This window comes from Carcharodon carcharias, chromosome 4 (assembly GCF_017639515.1).
Source record: "Carcharodon carcharias isolate sCarCar2 chromosome 4, sCarCar2.pri, whole genome shotgun sequence".
Taxonomy (NCBI): Eukaryota; Metazoa; Chordata; class Chondrichthyes; order Lamniformes; family Lamnidae; genus Carcharodon; species Carcharodon carcharias.
Window position 1 is genome coordinate 84,559,279 of NC_054470.1, and position 17,169 is coordinate 84,576,447.

General features: G+C 45.5%; 1 protein-coding gene across 1 annotated transcript in view; it reads right to left on the reverse strand.

Annotated features, from left to right (window-relative positions):
- Nucleotides 1-17,169, reverse strand: part of LOC121276856 (SH2 domain-containing adapter protein B-like) — a 414,259-nt gene that overhangs the window by 254,094 nt on the left and 142,996 nt on the right. Inside the window, exon 4 of the mRNA XM_041185426.1 lies at nucleotides 13,862-14,015. Within this exon, the coding sequence (XP_041041360.1) occupies nucleotides 13,862-14,015 (154 nt within the window). The remainder of the gene's footprint in view (nucleotides 1-13,861; nucleotides 14,016-17,169) is intronic.

A 17,169-nucleotide genomic window follows, 5' to 3' on the forward strand; every position in this document is an offset into this window, starting at 1 on the left:
ACAAGTGAATAAGGTCATGGTGAGATAGAGATGGGGGTGGTCAGGGGACACGTCAAATCTGATATTGTGTTACCAAGCAGCAGCACACAGATGTGAAATAGGAGGAAGCCAAATATAGCATTTGGGAGCTGAAAGAAAAATCATTGCAGGGGATTCTCACAAATAACCAGATAGATAAGAATGGAACCAGATGAGGGCAGTCCAACTCAGCTGGATAATAAAGGCGCTGTTGGAAAAGGACGGTGTGCTCAGTCAAGTCAAAAGCTGCCAGACTACAGGCAGTTCAAGGCAGTGGTTCATCATCATCTTCTCAAGGGCAATTAGGGATAGGTGACAACACCACTGGTAATGCCAGTGATGGTCACCTCCCATAAAAAACGGCAAGTCAATAAAAACGAGGAGAGATAGTTCAATATTGTCACAGTCATATAGGAAATAATTTGTGACTTTGATAAGGACCATTTAGGTGTCATGGAGGGGCAAAACCTGTCACAAGGTTAAATAATTAAAATCCATTTTTTTCATAATTTGTTTTTTCATAAACCACCACTGTCTAAATTCTAGAGTTTGAGATTTTCCAATCTTTCCTCATGATTCCTAATTTATTTTTGGAGCACTGCTATTCTTCTATATGCCTTTGTAATTCAGCAAGTCATGCCCAAATTGTGGAATCACATCTAAAAGTAAATAGTCTTGTTTTAGGTTTTGCAAGCCTGTGATTGTTATGATCATTTGAAATTTGACATTCTTACATTTGTTCTGATGAGTGCAAGACAAAAAGCTTCAGAAACATGTCTCTTTTTTAAGCTAAATTATATGCTGGGAAATTATGTACCTGTGCTATTTTACATTTTAACGTAGAAGTTGTTTTTTTTAAACTGGGGAGGGAGTGTGCATACTGAAATAGCTGAGCATTTTGTTATACTGCCCTCTCTGTTGAGGTGTAAATGAAGTTAGTTAGTTGCCTCCAGTTGAGCATGTGTTAGTTTTAGTGTAATATATAACAATTCCAGTGACATTATGCATGCTTGCAGAGAGAACAAAGGAGTTTGTCCTCATGAATGGCATGTCTTTGTGATGAGGTTTTTGTCCACTGAAAACCTACATGGAGCAATGAACGCGGCAATCAAATGAGCGCATGCAGGCCTTCACCAATGGCTTGCACACTATAAGAGCCACCTAAAATAAGAATGAATGGGACCCTCGCTTTGGATGTTCATTACCCCATTGATAAATAGCAAAGTGTTATCCAGCTTATTGCTAGCAGGAATTTGGATAGGCCACGAGAGGGATGATGGTGAAAACACTTCCATCACTCATGATTACCGCCCTCTACCCTCAACCCCCAGTCAGTATCTCACATGCTGCCTCCTGCCCAAGTGGCTGAGACTGCCTCTGCACAGGTGCAGGTGGAGCAGTCTTTGCCGAGGCACTCACAAGCTCCAAAACTCAGAGAATGCTTGCCGAGCGCATCTCAGCAGTCAGAACAAAGACCTCAGCAGCTTGCCTCGACCTCTACCGAAGCCATGGGCTTCATAGGCCAGGATTTTCCACCCCCGCTTGTGGTGGGCATCATAGCTTCATGTGAACGGGAGCGGAAAATATGACGAGGGGGCCAAAAATTGATTTTGCAACATCCAGAAACGAGTGTCATGAAGCTATGTATGTGATATTGTTGGAATTTTTTTTTAAATAAGAGGTTTAGTTTGTGGGTGTGTCTTAATTGGATTAAAGCCTGCTAGTCTGGGTGCTTTGATGTATATTAGTTTTGAGATGTGAGAGAGATAGAGTGCAATTACATTTTGTTGAACAGAGTATTCAAGAAGGGAAGTGAAATCTGGCACCTAGCTAGCAGAGACCAAGCAATGTTTATATTACTAAAAGTGGGTACTATGAAAGGGGTTTTATTGTTAGAAGAGGTGGAGTTCATAGGGGCTGGTGATATAATGAGAATTTACATTCAAGGAGATGTGCTGAGTGTAACAGATAGCAGCTTTGTGTGCAGAGCAGGGGCAATGCAAAATCAAAGCCTGTAAGCCTACCACTGTCTGCACAGGAACCAACTTGAAAGGAACCTCATTTTGAATTTGTATGGTGCAAATGCTTTGCCTGGTGGCTGCTTAAGTCTATGGGTTCTTGTTGCCTTAATGGAGATTAGTTTGGGAATTTGTTAAAAGTTATGATAGTAGTAATTTGTAGCCATGTGTATATGTTTAACGTGTGTAAGTTAATAAATGTTTCATGTAGTTTGATATAAAAACCTCTCGAGGACTGATGGCCTTACTCCTGACTTTACAGTTGCAACTTAAAACATACCACTTGAAAATATAGGGATTTTAAATAACTCAGCTTTTAACAATTGCTGTGTCATAACACAAGTTTGCAATCATCTGCTCCACCCGTCAATGGTGGGCCTCATTTCCCACCGCAACACATTGGGGATGTCATCTTAATACATTTGCATCTTGTTATAAGTCCTGCTCACCCGAATCATCCCTCCATGTTGAATCATCTGGCCACATTGGTGTGTAATTAGAATTACATGTTTCACACCAGGATATAAGTGATTTACACTGGTGACCTGCACTTTGCTCGTCACTTCGAGGCTAATGTGCCTATCTTACATCACATAGCACTTGCAGGAATCAGCGCCAGACTTTACAGGCAGCACCACATTGCTTTCAGGGGGTGTCACAGTAAGTCTCTACTTACCAGACCCGCAGTAATGTGTGGGTGTCTTTTAAGGGCCCCTGGGCGAGGCCTGTACTGGGGAAGGGGGGCGTAAGTGGCCTCAGGCAGGAAAAGGGGCTGCAGGGCTAGGCCTGCACTGAGGACAGGTTGCACTCAGACACATGACTGGGGGGAGGGTGAGTGAGGGGTTTATGTTAAAAAGATGGGGATGGGTGAGGTCCACATGGGCCATAGGCACATCCACTTCAAAATGTTCAAGGGCTAACAAGCAGACATGCAGCAGAAGCGTGACGGGATTGAGGAGTACAGGGGGTGATTGGGGAGGTCTGTGAGGGAGGAAAGCTCCTCTGGGATCATGCGAGAGGTTTCCATACTCACACAGAGCGGGTCCAAGCTGGTCTGACAGTGAGAGTTCGGTACCATCATCTTACAACCTGGAACGATGGTGCAATGCAAAACTGCAATGAGGAGAAGCTGTGCTGGTGAGGGCTCTGCAGGCTGATTGGAGGGCAGCTGCATGCACTGGGAGGGCTGGTTAAAGGGACGCACAACTGAACTGTGCATTCCCAAATGAGGAGATACACAGCTGAGACTTATTTCAATGACAGTGCAGGGAATCAGGAAAGTGAAGCAATGATGCCCATTTTGCGAGACTAATCCTGCAAAGTGGCTTGAATCGATTTCCTTGTTTTCACCCCCTTGCTCAGTTTGGAAATTCCCCAGAGTTAAAACGAACTTCAGAGCGACTGGGTGAGTTGACAAGCTCCAGGAGCCTGCTAGAAAGTTGGTGCTGGCCAGTTCACTAAAGAAAAGCCTCAGGCCCCCCCCCTCAAATATTCAATTTACTGAATAAACATTTACCTTAGTGCTTATTTGCAAGAGTATTCGAGTGCAGTGATTGAGGCTCCCAGTGCCTAGGCTAAAAGCAGCACATCCAAGCGCCTGGCCAAAGCAATGTCATAGCAGCCACTCATATTTGGGGGGGGCCTTGATACACTCGCCACACTACCCATCATTTCATGGGGCAAGTACTCTCTAAACGGGAACAAAACCCTTAAACTCACATTCACTGACAAGTCATTGACAGAAGGAGGACCATTGGGGGTTAATGCTGACACTTGTCTCTTTCTCATTGATGCTGTAGAGAGAACATCAGGAAGATAGGGGCTGGATTTATTTCTACCTGCATTATCGCTCATAGGCAGGAGAGAGGAGGAAGGAGATTGCGATGGAGGCACCTGGATCACCAAAGGGAGCAGCAAGACCTTCAAGACCAAGGGGCAGCAGGCTTCCTCCAGATGTAGGTAATGATGCATACAGAGATGTTGTGCATAGGCAGCTCACGAGACCCAGGGTGTACAGACCTCACATGTCTTATCTACAAACGAGTGAGAACCAGTGCCGCTGACACCCACATGTCCAGGGATCTGTTGACTCACATTTGCCACATCATCCAGGAATTGGCACCATGGGGACTGGGAGGCATCCATTGCCAGTGGCTGTGAAAGTAACAGCTGCTCTGAACTTCTAAACCAGTGGCTCCTTCCAGTGCTCCACTGGAGACCTCTGTGGGGTCTCTCAAGCGTCTACACACAAATACATTAGTGAGATCACAGACTCCTTTTTTGAAAGGCCTACAGTTAAGCCAACTCCAACAGAGGTCAAGTAGACTGGAATGCCAGAGCACTTGGCTTTGCTGAGATTTTCAGATTCCCACAGGAGCAGGGTGCCATCGGCTGCTCTCACGTGGCTATAAAAGCTCTCTGGCAACAGGCACTGCAATAGATAAACCGGAAAGGCTACCACTCGATCAATGTACAACCTGCAACCACAAGAAACTGATCCTGCAGGTTTGCACCAGATACCCAGGAAGCATCCATGACTCAAACATTTTGAGTAGATCACAGATCCCAGACATCTTTGAGGGACCGCACAGAATCCAGGGCTGGCTCCTCGGTGACAAGGGGTACCTGCAAAGGGAGGGGATGATGACACCTGCTCAGAAGCCTCAGACTCCTGCAGAGAGAAGATACAACGAGCCTCATGGCACTGAGCATTGTGCAGCACACCATAGGGATCCTAAAGATGCAAGTCTGATGCCTGGACAGATCTGGTGGAGCGCTCCAGCACAGTCCCAGAGGGTCACACGGATCATCTTACTTGCTGTACGCTGCACAACCTCATGTGGCAAAGGGGAGAAAGACTTGCCAGATGGAGGAGCTGCACGTCTCCTCCAATTAGGAGGGCTTCGAAGGGGATGAGGGTGATGAATTTGAGGAAGACGAAGCTGCAGGGGAAGAGGCCACAGCATGAGCCAGACAAGACAGGCATGCATGTAAGGCTCTGATAGCCACCAGAATCCACCAGGAGGATGATGAGTTGTAGTCAGTACCCCCTTGGACAACTACCCTCCAACATGGGCCAGCATGAGCACCAGCATTGAAATTCCTCTCAATTCCCCCATGAACTTCAATGTGAGAGTGAATAGTTACACATCAGGCTTACATTGCTTTGATTCTTTGAAGGATGATGAACCCTCAACAGCATGTGTCCTTGCTGAGATGAGGTGCTAACTGGAGGAGGGCATCATGACATCAGACGTCAGAAGGCGCTGCCTCTCCAAGCATCTCTTCAGCATTCCAGTCACAACAGCAGCCTACAGGAACCCGAGCTGTCGGTCAATCGTCAGTGGTCTCATTATGACGAGGCTCCTCAAGCAACAGAATACACACTCTGTGTAACACTGATAATGAATCAGATAATTCACACTTGGGATAAGGCAGCTGATGATGTTCCACTGCTGTGAATCCATTTAAACATGACTCAGTCATCTGTGGTGCGTTCTGCCAAATCACACTGACATCCGGCACTCTCAGGGATCCTGGGCCGCACTTATCCTCAGCTTAACATGGAGGCTTTGCATGACAACGTCAAACACTTACCTACCAGACATAAAAATGGTTCTTCTTTAATGCCGACATTGTGCCCTCATGGCCAGCTCTGGTCCTTGCCATGTTTACAATGCACACACCCCCAAGAAGCCCTCAAAGGCACATGGCATTGTGAATAAAGGTCAAACTTCAGCTTTAGTACATCTTCGCTCCTATTCCATTGCTCCCTCCCACAACATCCAAAGCAACCATGTGTGCTTCCAGAGCATAATCAAAGCCCCTACCAGCTGCCAGAAAACACCATTTGCAATTAGCATCAGTGACCTCGGTGAGTGCTCAGATGAGGGGACACACAGGGCTGCATCCATAGTTAGTGATAAGAACCTTGTCCCCGCAAGACACACAACTGTAGGGTAAGAAATGCTCAAGGGTGGATATTCAAGTGCCAGGACTATAATGTGGCTGAGAGGGGCAGAACTTTGGTACCTCGAAGTGGCCAGGTGCCCCCACTTATTGGTGAGTTCAAAGTTGAAAACTTAGTTAACTGACAGCAGGGCACACGAACTTTGAGTATGGACTCAAAGCATGAAAACCCTGCCGAGAGAGACACCACATGGAGTTCCACAATATATGAACACCTCTGCCTCAATGTTACACAGCTAGGAACAAACACGACATGACCCTGCAAGCATGTGAATGAGGTTTGTTCCACAAGCATGATTACCGTTAAGGTCGATGTTAAACTGATGTTAAAAATGATGTGCCAAAAGGGGACACACTGTGGTGGTATTGAAGCATACTACTTTGACAAGAGGCCCATGAGCGACATGTGCGACAAGAGTGGGGGGGGGAGGGACCAGGGTCTGTCACCCGAGTGACTGCAACACAGTTCATCATAACAAGGAAGCATACACAAGAGATGTGGAATTGGTGCAATTCTATTTACAGTTGTGAAAATTACATACATGTGAACACCCCTGCCACTGTTGTGCTCCTATTATTTTCTTGATTCCCTAACCCTACTGCTATGTCTGGGTGCATCCCTGACATCCACACTGGACATGGAGGCAGCCTGCTGCCTGCTATGCCCCGTTGCCTGTGATTACTTCAGCGGGCGTCCTCTGGAGGGTTGAGACTTGGAGGGTCCCGGTCTCCTTTGGGTTTCCTGCTGTGGGGCAGTGCATCTTCCTGAGCTTGGAGGTGATGGGGGCACAGGAGGGGGGCACTGGTATTGGGATCAGCCAGACACTCTTGCAGTCACCTGAGTGGATGGTCCAGAGGTGTCCAACTGCTGGTTGTCCTCCCTATGGGTGCCTGAGGACACCTGGCTGATTCCTTGAAGGGAAGGGGCAGCTGGAGTGAGATCACACTCCTCCCATGTTGACACTGATGGATGCCACCAATGCCTACACCAATGAAGTTCAGGACTGATGTCCTGGACTAAGGTCTCCATGGTGGCTGCCATCTTACCAGTGTTGACTTCGGTGCATTGGCACGATGGCACCATCACCTCAGACTGAAGGTGGACGGACTCCTCCATTATCCATTGCAGTCTGAGGAATGCAGCTGACATCCCTTCCTGATATTCCCGTGTTTGTCCTCACAGCTCCACCAACTAATTGAGGACCGAGTCCAGGTGCTTGTCATCAGCCTCGAACTCAGCTGAGTCGTGGCCTCCAGCAGTCCTTCTCGTGCCAGCGACCTCAGCTGTCCCTGCCTTTGCCTGCTGTGGATCAGATTTTTGTCCTGTGCTCATCAGATCGTGACCCTGGTGGAGAGTGTGGGTGAGCACTGTGATGGGTCTACAAGGCTACTGCCTTCGGTTTCCTCATCCGAGGTGTCCTTGGGCCTGGAGCTGAGGATCTGGCTGGCTGAGACATCAGGCGCTTGACAAGAGGTGCCTATGAAAGAAAGGAGAGATAATTAGTGCATGGCAGCCAAGTGAAAAACAGAAGATTGCCCTCACAATAGTGTGGCCTGATGGATGATCTGGAGCAGGATCCTCATGTGGGTGTTTGCCGCCAACCTCACCATTGCCACAAGCACGGTCCACATCCTCTCCGTCCAGCTCAATCGCTCTTTGCTTGAACTCCATTCGGACCTCGAGTTCCAGCACTCAACTCCCGGTCCGGGGCCTCTCCCTGTGATTGTGCATGATCTTCTCCTGCATAAACACAGATGGAGAAAGTGTGAGCAACACACATGCCAGAACAGATGAGAAGGATGCCTGGCATGTGTGGGTGGTGAGTGGTGCCATGGACGGGATGAGGACACGATCTGTAGAGGAAATGAAGATGCGTGTGTGAGAGAGAGTGGTGATAGCCATTGAGCTAGCAGTGAGCAAGATCCCTTTGAAAGTCTGATGGGCTTGTGATGAGTGCAGAGTGATGGCTGACTTAACTTGGCGGGACGGATGAGATCGTTCATCCTCTTTCTATGCTGGGTAGCTGACCACTTTTGTGCAGCATTGACACTGACCAAGCCTTTGTGGTGAGATTGGTGGACCTCATTCAGCAAAAGCAGGGGTAGAGGACATCGCAACGTATCTCCACAGCATCCAAAATGCATTCCAGTGAGACATCACTGAATTTTGGTGCTGCCATCTTCTTGGCTTTCAGGGCCATGTCCTGAGTTAAGCAGCAGTTTAAACATGGTACCAAGAGTGAAGAAGATGTGACGTCATGGCGTGGCAGGTGATTCAGAGGCTGCCCGCCAGCGATAGTGTTTCGTGTGCCTACATAATTAATGAGGCAGGAAGTGGGCGATATGGCATGAAAACCCCCCATTGTGTCCATCAGGAAAAACGCCCACTCTTATGCCCGCTACTACACTTTGTGCAGCTCAGGGAAAATCCCACCCATAAAATTATGAAATCATAGAAATTTAAAGCACAGAAGGAAGCCATTCAGCCCACTGTGTCCACACTGGCTGACTAGTAGCTATCCAGCCTAATCCCACTTTGCATTTCTAGTCCGTAACCTTGTAGGTGATGGCACTTCCAGTGTATATCCAAGCACTGCCTCTACCACCTTCAAGGCAGTGAGTTCCAGTTCCTCACCACCCTTTAGGTGAAAAAAGAAATTTCTTCAAATACCCGTTAAACCTCCATGCATCACAAAGAAAACTAGGGAGTAGAAGATTTGTAGTTGCACAAGAATTTGCACAAGTGTTAGATTGATAAATTTCTGTTTTATTTTTGATCCACGTAAATATTATTACTTTTCACCGCTTCCCCACTTTGCCCATTTTTGGTTGCTGCCTGGCAAATAGCCTTTACACTTGTGATGAATGGTGAGACATGATTTGGTGTCAAACAATGGTGGTCTGCAAAACAGATGCTTGGCTGTTTGCAGGACTGCTTTGTGTTGGTAGCATCAGGCCAGGCAAGGGAAAGTGACTTTTGTATGTGCTTGTCAGGTGAATGGACTGTTGAGGCCTAAATGAACCTCTCAATTATGAAGGCATCCAAAGCAGCAACAAAGCTGCTGCTGTTGCACTTGTCACATTACATACTGCCTCCACCCCCTCAGAACTATCTGAAGGGACTCTGTGCTCTGCACCTTGTTCCCCTGTCAGTCCAAACCTTGCTGCTGTGCATGTTGTGCAGAGCACGGTGCACTAGAAACATTCCGGAGACCCTGGCTGGTGTGTACTGAATGGCAGTTCCAGATCTGTTCAGGCATCTGAAGCACAGTTTCAACATGTCAATGGCTTGCTGAAGGACACATCTGGTTGTCCATGTGGGTTTCCTTGTATTGCTCCTGGGCTTTATTGGCTGCATTCCTCAGCCAATTTTATGTGGATACTCCTCACCTCTAAACAGCTAGTGCCAAGTCATAACAGCAAAAGATAGAAGAGTAAGAGAAGACCATACAGCCAGTTGAGCCTGTTCCACCATTCTTTTATTTTTATTCGTTCATGGGATGTGGATGCCGCTGGCGAGGCCAGCATGTATTGCCCATCCCTTAATGCCCTTGTTCAGAGGGCACTTAAGAGTCAAGCATATTGCTGTGGGACTGGAGTCACATCTAGGCCAGACCAGGTAAGGACAGCAGATTTCCTTCTCTAAAGGATATTTGTGAACCAGATGGGTTTTTCTGACAATTGACAATGGTTTCGTCGTCATCATCAGACTTTTAATTCCACATTTTTATTGAATTCAAATTGCAACATCAACCACGACGGGATTAGAATCCAGGTCCCCGGGATTCTAACCCTAGAACACTAGCCCAGTGACAATACTATTATGCCACCACTCAATATAATCATGGTTGATCTTGGGCTTCAACTCCACTTTCTCACTCTTTCCCCAAATTCCTTGACTCCCTCAGAGACCAAAAACCTGTCTAACTCAGCCTTAATATATATTGAATAATGGAACATCTGGAGACCTCCAGGGTAGAGAATTCCAAAGATTCACAATATTGAGTGACAAAATTTCTCATCTCAGTCCAATCAGCCCCTTATCCTGAAACTGTCTCCCATGTTCTAGATTCTCTAGTCAGGGGAAACAGCATTTCAGCAACTAGCCCATCAAGCCTCTTTGTAATCCTGAATATTTGCATGAGATCACCTCTCACTCCTCTAAATGCCAGACAATATAGACCAAATTTACTCAACCTCTCATCATCCCAGGGACCAAGCTAGTGAACCTCTGCTGCACTGCAATGCAAATATGGTGGTATTGTGTTACAGTTCACTCAGGGAATCCAAGTTGCTGTGGCAACATGCACTTTTACGTGCACGTTGTAGTCTGGAGCTATGGATAGTGATGGTAGCGGCTTCAAGTTTCTTTCCATCACACGGCTCACCAGGAATCTCTCCAGCTCTTACTGCCTGCCATTGGTGTGTGACGGAAGGATTTGCAGGTTGACGCTCAACCTGTTTGGCTGTGTTATGACTGCATCTTCCCTGGCCATCAAGTCCTAGGGTGGGCATTGAACCTAGAGCTTCTGGCTCAGAGCTAGGGACGTTATCCACTGCAATAAGATCTCCTAACGCAAACCTGTAAAATATATCCTCCCTTCCTACATACACCATTCCAGGTTTGGTCTCACCAAAGCCCTGTCCAATTGTAGCAAGAGTTCCTTATTCTAATATTCCAAACCCCTTAAAATAAAGGCCATCTGCCTTCCTAATTAATTGCTTTACCTGCATGCTATCTTTGTGTTCCCTGTATGAGTACATAAATATACAGCATATAAATACAAGACTCTCAGTGCGACCTAGCACTGGAGTGCAACCTCAATGGAATGCTGGGTGTTTGATGAGTTGATGGAGTTTGGTGAGGAGGGAAGTGAGGTGCTTCATTGCTTTTTCAAACCTTTTCACCCTGTAGGAATTGGTTCTTGCTCTACTATAGGGGAAGAAGCTAGCTGTTTGGTGAGAATCTGGTAAGTCTCTGATGAGTGGCTAAGGTCTATTCTAATCCTAAAGTTTAAAATAGTACAGGAAATTATGGTAAGATTAGTAAAATACATTAAAGTAAATAATTGAATAAAATAATTAATTAATTAAAACACGTAAGGATGGCAGGACAGGTGATATGTCATAGCTGCAGCACGTGGGAGCCCTTGGATACTATTGTGATCCAGGGAAAACACGCCTGCATTAAGTGTCTGTGGCTTGAGAAGCTTTGGCTCAAAATCAACTAACTGGAGGCCGAGCGACAGACATTGTGACATATCAAGGAAGAGGAAAGTTACCTGAACACTTCGCACCAGGAGGCAGTCACACCACTTAGGAGAGGGTCTTCTGACTTGGAAGGTGGTCAGGGACAGAAGGGTGTTACTGCAGCTGAGGTAGATAAGAGGACCCAGGGGGCAGGTGTGCAGGAGTGTCAGCCTCTGCAACTGTCATAGAGATCTGAAGTTCTTTCGGCTTGTTTCAATGAGAGTTGGGGGCTGCAGGGTGGATGAGCTTATTGACCAAGACAGCATGGTACAGGAAGCTATTCAAGTGTGGGGAGCAAAAAGGAATGGAGCGGTAGTAGGGGCTGTATTGTGAGGGAGATTAACACTGTTCTCTGCAATAAGGAGCGAGTGTCCAGATGGTTGCAAGCCGATGCAAGGGTGCAGGACATTTGCTCTGGGCCGGAGAGGAACTTACAGTGGGAGGAGGAGGATCCAGTTGTCATGCTCAGAGTATGTACCAATGACACAGGCAAGATGAGGAAGGAGATTTTGCATAGTCAGTATAAGGAGCTAGACACCAAATTAAGAAGCAGAACCTCAAAAATAATAATCTCTGGATTATTACCTGAGCCACGTGCCAAATGGCATAGAGCAAATAAGATTAGAGAAATGAAGGCGTGGCTCAAAATCTGGTTTGGGAGAAGTGGGTTCCAGTTCGTGGGGCACTGGCACCAGTGCTGGGAAAAATGGGGGCAATATGGTTGGGACAGTCTATACCTGAATGGTGTTGGGGGCTGGTGTTCTCATGAGCTGTATAACTGGGGAAGGAGAGAAGATTTCAAACTAAGTAGTGGGAACATTAGTTGGGAATCAAATTTAGGAAGATGTGGTAAACCGAAGAGTAGAGACAAGGCAAGGGAGAAAGGTACTAATATGGGAAATGATAAACAGGCTGTGACAGCAAGGGTCAGAGTATAAATCTAAAATTAAATCAGGCAGATAAAGTTAGACACTACATAAATAATAAAACGGCAAAACTAAAGGCTCTGTATATGAATGCTTGTTTAGCCAGCAACGCCCACATTTGATGAATGAATAAAAAAAAGACACCAAAATTGTAAAAGTAACCTCCAAAGTGTATAAAATAACCTCTCAGTGCCTGTATGTTAAACAAAGCTTTTCACGCAAGCAGGCAAGAAAACAGCTGAGGTAACACTACTCACAGGCCTATTTTTCTCTCTGTCGCCAGCTCCCTCAATTGACACTGTATTCTCAACTATCTTTTACTGTTGAGTTCCAGGAAGTCCAGGAAACCCATGGGCCCACAGTTAAATTGCAAAGCCGTGTTACTATCACTATAATTGAATAATGTTAAGATTCTCCTGTAAGGTTTATGCACGTGCAGCCATCGTCAAATTAGAACATGCTTCCCAATGCGCTAACATTTTTGGCGGTTTTAACATCTGCCCGCAACGAAACCCATGCGCTCTTTCTTATTATGTCCAAAACAGATTCACCGCAGATAGATCAAGGCAGCGATAGACAGTGTGGCAACAGGTAACATTGCCATTGCATTTTAAAACAAACTGTCTGATTCAGGCAGGCTCTTCCTAGCCTTCCTGCACTCGCATATTGTCAATTGCCCAGAACAGAACATTATAGATGAAAGCAAAATACTGCAGATGCTGGAATTTTGAAACAAAGACAGAAAATGCTGGAAAAGCTCAGCAGGTCTGACAGTATCTGTGGGGAGAGAACTCTGTTTCTGGCAGGTCAGGGGCTGAGGCAGGTCAGACTTGATTTGTGTATGTTACATATTATGCCTCCATATCTCTACTTAAAAATATTCCACCACTATTGCTCCTGATTACTAACCAGTTACTCCGACTGCAAAGTGCTCTTGTGAGGACCACATGGTGTAATTGTGATGCTACTTATCGTTGAATAACCTGCCAACATTGGATCTAATAAGAATGACCATTTTGACAATGTACTGATGCGCTGTTATTACCCAAGTCATTATACTCAACACGTTTTGTTCACCTCCAGAGAGGCAAATGAGAGCAAATCAGGAGGAACAAGATATTAAATTTGAAACACAAATTTCTTCATGTAGTGAGATCTTAATTTTATTTTCCTTTTGTGAATTTAACAGTTATTTTACTTTACAACCCATCCCCACTCAATCTCTGGCTAAAAGATGCTGAAAGTGAATTAGCAGTAGTTTCTGTTAGCTCTTACAAAAATTGCAGAACCCAAATTTCACTCAGTGTTCATCCATAATGGTTTCAGGACAAAGGTTAGACATTGACATAAAAAGAAACATAAACCTCAACCTATATGGTTACTGAACCTGAAAACAGTCAGTCATTCATGGCACAGTATGCTACCTAGTAATTTTGAAATCATAAATACAGATAAAACACCAGTGGCATAAATGGAGTCAAAATTGACTCAAGGTTATCTGTATTTCTACAGGTACAGGTTATTTTACAGGTACAGGTTACTGTACTACAGTAACAGTCATTTTTCCACTTTGCAGATATAGGCAGTGTATATTTAGTGCATTGATTATTTCTCTCTGATAGAAAGGTTAAAAGGGACACTGTGCTGCTTAGAACACAGAAGTACAAAACATTGACTTACACTTGTTTCTCCAGTGGTGTGTTTGGGTCTACTCTCTCTCCTATAATCCCACAGAACTCCAGACCGCCATGTTTGATTAGCCCTGAGGGCCTCAGTTGCCTGCGTCTGTCACATAAGGGAGAGGATTGTCTTTTCTCAATTCCATTGAACTGAGCTACAAGGAGACAACAAGATACAACAACCATACTTTAAAAAGTTTTCTCCTTCTCACTTAGTCATTCCCACCAAATAAAACAAGTCAGGAACTGGAAAATGTTATTGGGCCCAATTAGGCATTCTCTTTCTGGTGGTGGTATGTTACAGTCCAAACAGGGAATCCAAGTTGCTGTGCCAACATGCATGTAAAACCTTTACAAGCATGTTGTACTCTGGAGCTGTGGATAGTGATGGCAGAAGCTCCAAGATCCATTCCATCACGTGGCTGATCAGGAACCTCTTCTGCCCTGTTTGCCATTGGTGTGTGTTGGAAGGATTTGCAGATTGATACTCAACCTGTTTGACCACATTATGAATACATCTTCCCTGGCCATAAGTCCTGGAGTGGGACTTGAACCCAGAGCTTTTGGCTCAGAGGCAGGGACACTGCCCACTGTGCCACAAGACTTCCCTCTTTTTGGTAGATCTAATTAAATTACTTTCTCAGCCTTTTTGGCACATCCATCAAACAAGGTTATCAATGATTACAGGAGCAGAAAATCGAACGTAAAAAGGTCAACATCAAAAAACACCAAATGCTGAATCAAAATTCAAAACATTAAGGACACAATTCAAATCACTTAAACACAAAATTATGATGCATACCACCAATATAAACTTGCCATGCTATAATTATGCCCACATTTTTGCGATGACGCTGCAGTGGTTCAGTTTTGTACCTTCCAACCTTTCAGCCTGCACTACAGTAAAACTCCTAAGTTCTAACTAATCCTATGTCTCTGCTTTCCTAATGATAAGATTTGATTTTCTTAATTATAAATATGAAATTGAAGTATTGTATAAATACCAAATGTATGACTTTAATTTGGGAATTTAATATGTACATATTTTATGCCTATCCACAGCTTACTAAATAAAGATCTTGGAGGCAAAAAGGATAGCCCCTGAAAATGTGCACAAGGATTGTTATGTGTGATTAGCCTGAGCCTGTTTCTTCGATGTAGGCATAGCTTCTTGCTTGTATGATAGCTACATGCAGTCCAGTGCTAAAAGTGCATTTGAATGGCTGCACACCTCAGCAGGGGGTAAAGGTTTGTGCAAGGCTATCACCACTTAAAGTTAGCCTAACTGAAGCCAGCCTTCACCTCTTAAAGAAGGAAAAGAGTGTCCTGCAGTCAGCATCACAGTGAAGCAGTCTGGGAAGAGTGTCCAGCAGTCAGCATCGCAGTGAAGCAGTCTGAGAAGAGTGTCCTGCAATCAACATCGCAGTAAAGCAGTCTGGGAAGAGTGTCCGGCAGTCAGCATCACAGTGTAGCAGTCTGGGAAGAGTGTCCTGCAATCAGCAACACGGTGAAGTAGTCTGGGAAGAGTGTCCTGCAGTCAGTTCTTGTTGAAAATATCAAGAGTGACATCACAAGACAGCGCAAGAGAGCAGCGGAGAGATCAGAACCAGCACAAGTGCAGGGAAGCTTCAAAAAGTGACATCAGCACAAAGGTGAGAGCTGATTGGTGAGTACGAAGTGTTTTTCTCCAGTTTAAAATAGATGAAGCTAACAAAAGGTAAGAGTTACAGTTTTTATTTAAAGAACATAAATAATTTAACTTTTTCTAACTGTTTTTAACTTAAAGGTTTTTTTTTCAACTAGAGACATGGCAGGGCAGCTCAGTCCCGTGTTGTGTACCTCCTGCAACATGTGCAAAGTCCTAGAAGCTCCTTTCAATCTGACCGACCACATGTGCAGGAAGTGCCACCAGCTGCCACTACTTGAGCTCCAGGTTTCGGAGCTTCAGTGGCAGCTGGGAGTACTGAGGTGCATCTGCGATGCTGAGAGTTTTGTGGCTAGCATGTTTTTAGATGTGGTCACCCCACAGCTTATGGAAGTGCAGACAGAGAGGGAATGGGTGACCATCAGTCAGAAGAAAGGTGTCAGGCAGATAGTCAGGAAATCCCCAGGATGCATCTCACTCGAGAACCATTCTTCTGTGCTGGAAAACGGTGAGAGTGACAGTTCCTCCGGGGACTGCAGCTCAGTATGAATGGCTCAGCTGCACAGTGGGGAGGAAAAAGAGGGGAAGAGCAATAGTGGTCGGAGACGCGATAGTGAGGGGAACACACAGGCATTTCTGCAGCAGTAGCCATGGCCCCAGGATGGTATGTTGCCTCCCTGGTGCCAAGGTCAAGGATGTCACTGAACGGATGCAGGGCATTCTAAAGGGGGAGGGCAAACAGACAGATCGTGGTACATATTGGTACCAACTACACAGGTAGAAAGAGGGATAAGGTCCTGCAAGCAGAATTTAGGGAGCTAGGAAGCAGATTAAAAAATAGGACCTTAAAAGGTAATAATCTCTGGATTACTTCCGGTGCCACGTGCTAGTGAGTATAGAAATAGGAGGTTAGTCCAGATGAATGCTTGGCTGAAAAGATGGTGAAGGAGGGAGGGCTTTAGAGTTCTGGGACATTGGGACCGTTTCTGAGGACGGTAGGACCTGTACAAGGCGGACAGGTTGCACCTGAACCGGAATGGGACAAACATCCTTGCGGGGAAGTTTGCTAGTGCTGTTGGGGGGGTTTTAAACTAACTTGGCAGGGGGATGGGATCCTGAGAGGAGGAGATGCACAGCCAAAACTAGAAGAGAGACGGGAAGGCATAGAAATTATAGGCCACTTAAGGCACAAGGGAGTTTGGTACAGTTGAATGGTATTTATTTTAATGCAAAGAGTCTGATGGATAAGGCAGATGAGTTGTGGGCACAAATTAAAACATGGAAGTATGATGCCATTGCTGTCACAGAGACATGGTTCAAAGAGGGGCAGGATTGGCAGCTCAATATTCCAGGATATGGGGTCTTCGGACAAGACAGTGAAGGAGGTAAAAGAGGAGCGGGTATTGCAATATTGATCAAGGAAAAATTACAGCAGTAAGGACGGATGACATCTTAGAAGGCTCCTCAAATGGAGCCATATGGGTAGAACTGAAAAACACAAAAGGAGCAATCACATTGCTGGGAGTGTACCATAGGCCCCCAAACAGTCAAAGAGAAATAGAAGAGCAGATATGTAGGCAACTTTCAGAGAAGTGTAAAAATAATAGGGTAGTAATAGTGGGGGATTTCAACTTCCCCAACATTAACTAGGTTAGTCATAGTGT